Source organism: Henckelia pumila, chromosome 1 (genome assembly GCF_033568475.1).
Source record: "Henckelia pumila isolate YLH828 chromosome 1, ASM3356847v2, whole genome shotgun sequence".
Lineage (NCBI taxonomy): Eukaryota > Viridiplantae > Streptophyta > Magnoliopsida > Lamiales > Gesneriaceae > Henckelia > Henckelia pumila.
The window spans coordinates 46425744-46429809 of record NC_133120.1 but is presented as its reverse complement, the minus strand read 5'-3'; the positions used below and the strand labels follow the sequence as shown (position 1 = coordinate 46429809).

The window sequence follows — 4066 nt, the reverse complement described above, 5'->3', positions numbered from 1 at the left end:
TCTTTAAAAACCCGTCGCGCGGGCGCTTAGTGTAGTGGGGCGCGCACGCATGCGCATCGCATAAATTTTTTTATTCCGAGAGGTGGGATCGCGCGGGCGCTCAGTGTAGTGGGGCACACGCGCTTGCGCATCGAGTTTCCATGAATTGGTGCCCAGGACTCGCGCAGGCGCTCGGTATAATGGCATGCGCGCGCCTGCTTGACGTCTTTTTATATTTTTCGGAAATGAGAAATCGCGCGGGCGTGCGGTTTGGTCGGGCGCCCGCTCCTGGCCTTCGCAAAAAGTACGTTTCCTGACTTTGAAGCTGCGCGGGCGCCCAGTGTAATAGGGCGTGCGCACCTGGGCTTTGAATCTGCCCAATTTTGTGTGACAAAAACTGTGGAAAAGTAAAACCAAATCAATTCTCAAGTCACGCGAAATTAGTACAGTAAAAACTAAAAAAAAAATGACAAAAAAAACGAAAGAAACAGAGGTGCAAAGACAAAAAAAAATAAAGATTTGGGTTGCCTCCCAAACAGTGCTTGGTTTATAGTCGTCAGCCCGACTGGATGCTGTGAATTTAATCAATCTATGGCGGATCATCGAGTGTGAGATCATGCGCAACCTCTTCCGCATTTGCTTGGATCCCTTCAAAATAATGCTTCAATCGTTGGCCATTCGCCTTGAATGTTTTCGCCGTTTCTAAGCTTTTTATTTCCAATGCACCATGAGGAAAGACATCAGTGATAACAAACGGGCCAATCCATATAGAACGCAACTTACCTGGGAATAATCGAAGTCGTGAGTGATATAGCAAAACTTTTTGACCGACTTCAAACATCCTTCTAGAGATCATCTTGTCATGGAACGCCTTTGTATTTTCCTTGTAAATCTTTGAGCTCGCATATGCTCCAATTCGACAGGCAGATGGCATGGTTTCCCAAAAATCAATCGATATGGGGACATCCCAATCGGTGTCTTGAAAGCGGTTCTGTATGCCCACAGTGCATCATCCAAGCGCAAACTCCAGTCTTTCCTAGTAGGATTCACTGTCTTCTCCAAAATGGATTTGATTTCTAGATTTGAGACCTCGGCTTGGCCATTAGATTGCGGGTGATACGCAGTGGAGAGTTTGTGCATCACATGATATTTCTTCAATAAACTAGCCACAGTCCGGTTGCAGAAGTGCGTTCCTCTATCACTAATGAGGGCTCTTGGAATTCCAAACCTAGAGAAAATATTATGCTGAATAAATTCTGCAACCACTTTAGAATCGTCAGTATGGGTGGTCTTGGCTTCCACCTATTTCGAGACATAATCCACAGCATGTAATATATAAATAAATTCATATGAACTAGGAAAAGGTCCCATGAAGTCGATGCCCCATACATCAAAGATTTCACATATTAAAATGGGTTGCTGAGGCATCTCCTTACGCTGGGATATATTACCTGTCTTTTGGCATTGAGCGCATGACTTACAAAACATGTAAGCATCTCGAAATATGGATGGCCAGAAAAATCCACAGTCCAATACCTTCCTAGCTGTTATTTTTGCTCCAAAATGGCCACCACAAGCATATGAATGACAAAATGTGAGAATTGGGATTACCTCGCTTGCAGATACATATCGTCGTATGACTTGATCAGCGCAGTGCTTCCACAAGTATGGATCATCCCACACATAATATTTAGCATCACTTCGGACCTTATCTTTCTGTGCCTTAGAGAATTCAGAATGGAATCCATTAGTAACTAAATAATTTACAATATTTGCGTACCATGGTAATTCCGTGCTGACTGAAAATAACTGCTCATCAGGAAATTCTTCTCGTAACTTCAGCTCTTCTTCAACATGAACTAGTCGACTCAAGTGGTCAGCCACTCGATTTTCGGTCCCTCTCTTGTCCTTAATCTCCACATCAAATTCGCTCAGCAGTAGTATCCATCTTATCAGTCTTGGTTTTGCCTCCTTCTTCGCCATCAGAAAACGAAGAGCTGCATGATCAGAATAAACAATAACTTTAGCACCAAGTAAATATGAACGAAATTTCTCTAAAGAAAAAACTACTGCTAAAAGCTCCTTCAGTAGTGGAGTAGTTTCATTGGGCATCGTTCAGAATGCGCGAAGCGTAGTAGATAGCATGCGATGTCTTCCCAACTTTTTGTCCCAATACCGCTCCTACGGCATAGTCACTGGCGTCACACATGATTTCAAATGGCTTGGTCCAGTCCGGTGGTTGGATGATTGGCGCTGAAGTCAATGAGTCCTTGAGTTTATCAAAAGCAGTTTTGCATGGCTCATTGAATTCAAACGACACATCCTTCTGCAGCAGTTTGCACATAGGGGATGCAATCTTGGCAAAATCCTGAATATATCTCCTATAAAAACCTGCATGCCCAAGAAAAGAGCGCACCTCCCGCACACTTACGGGGTAAGGTAGAGACTGAATAATATCAATTTTAGCTTTATCTACCTCTATCCCCTTAGATGAGACGATATGACCCAACACTATACCTTGCCCAACCATAAAATGACATTTTTCAGAATTAAGAACTAGGTTGGTTTCGACACACCTCTTAAGAACTAGAATAAGATTAGACAGACAGTCTTCAAAAGAGTCACCATAGACAGTAAAATTATCCATGAAGACTTCTAATATGTGCTCTACAAAATCAAAAAACATACTAACCATACACCGTTGGAAAGTAGCCGGTGCATTGCATAGACCAAAGGGCATGCGTCGGTATGCAAAAGTTCCAAATGGGCATGTGAATGTCGTCTTCTCCTGATCTTCCGGTGCAATCACAATCTGAAAATAACCAGAATAACCATCAAGAAAGCAATAGTAAGGATTACATGCTAACCTTTCAATCATTTGATCAATAAAGGGAAGAGGGAAGTGGTCCTTTCGGGTTCCTGCATTCAGCTTCCTATAATCAATACAAACTCTCCACCCATTTTGAATACGGGTGGGAACAAACTCGTCATCCTTATTTTTCACCACAATAATTCCGGTTTTCTTGGGTACCACTTGAACCGGACTGACCCACTGACTGTCAGAAATTGGGTAGATGACCCCAACTTCAAGTAACTTCAGAATTTCCGCTTTGACCACCTCCATCATTGGTGGATTCAATTTCCTCTGTGGTTGACATGAGGGATTCGCCCCATCCTCCATGAGAATTCAGTGCATGCATGTAGACGGGCTAATTCCCTTGATATCTGCTATGGTCCACCCAATAACAGTTTTATTCTCCTTCAGGACCTTGACCAGTTGTTCTTCTTGCTCGGCTTCCAAGCTGTTGGAGAAGATGACAGGTAGTGTTTCTCCTTCTCCTAGGAAAACATACTTAAGGTGGTTTGGAAGCGTCTTTAGCTCGATCACTGGCGCCTGCAAAATAGATGGAAGATGCCTAGTATTAGAGATTGGTAAAGATATGTAAGAGACATTACCTGACTGAGGTAGCTCAGGTGAACTATTCAGAATTTTCTCAATCTCTTCCACTTCTTGATTGAATCGAATCCCATCTTTCGTCTGCATAATGGGTGCTGTAATAGCCACCTCTAAATCATCTTTTCCTGCATGCTCACAAAAATCTTGTGCCAAGAAATCCACAATGTCAACAGAAAACACACAATCATCACTATCAGGAAATTTCATGGCATCATAAATATTAAATTTCACAACCTCGTCATCAAATTCCATAGTGAGTGTGCCACTGTGAACATTTTTGTCATGAACGTTTTCAAAAACGGCCTGCCTAAAGAAATAAGACTATTATGATCACCGTTTTCCATGTCTAGCATATAAAAATCGGCAGGAAAAACCAACTCATTCACTTGCACTAACACATCTTCGACTACTCCCCTAGGATATGCATTAGACCTATCAGCTAATTGTATGACAATTCCAGTCTTATTCAATGGGCCAAGTTTTAAGGATGCATAAATAGAGTATGGCATAACATTAATTGATGCTCCTAGATCTAACATGGCTTTTTCAAGTCTAATATTTCCTATACTACATGGGATGGAGAACATACCTGGATCCTTGCATTTGGCGGGTAATTTTCTTTGGATCACT

General features: G+C 42.2%; 1 protein-coding gene across 1 annotated transcript; it reads right to left on the bottom strand.

Moving 5' to 3' along the window:
- Positions 1-568: 568 nt before the first annotated feature.
- On the bottom strand, positions 569-3523 carry LOC140861997 (uncharacterized). Its single transcript, XM_073265003.1, has 5 exons — positions 3436-3523; positions 2396-2496; positions 2156-2305; positions 1069-1281; positions 569-970 (listed from the first exon to the last, which is right to left on the bottom strand). The coding sequence occupies exons 1-5, from the start codon at positions 3521-3523 to the stop codon at positions 569-571; spliced, it is 954 nt and encodes a 317-aa protein (XP_073121104.1).
- Positions 3524-4066: the final 543 nt, after the last annotated feature.

Excerpts from the sequence above, each read along its gene's own strand:
- LOC140861997 (XM_073265003.1), bottom strand. The coding sequence starts at position 3,523 with ATGCAGACGAAAGATGGGATTCGATTCAATCAAGAAGTGGAAGAGATT. Across the intron at positions 2,497-3,435 it reads ACCTGAGCTACCTCAGTCAG|GTATAGTGTTGGGTCATATC; the intron begins GTAATGTCTCTT and ends TGGTTGGGCAAG. Across the intron at positions 2,306-2,395 it reads ACCCCGTAAGTGTGCGGGAG|AAGGATGTGTCGTTTGAATT; the intron begins GTGCGCTCTTTT and ends AAACTGCTGCAG.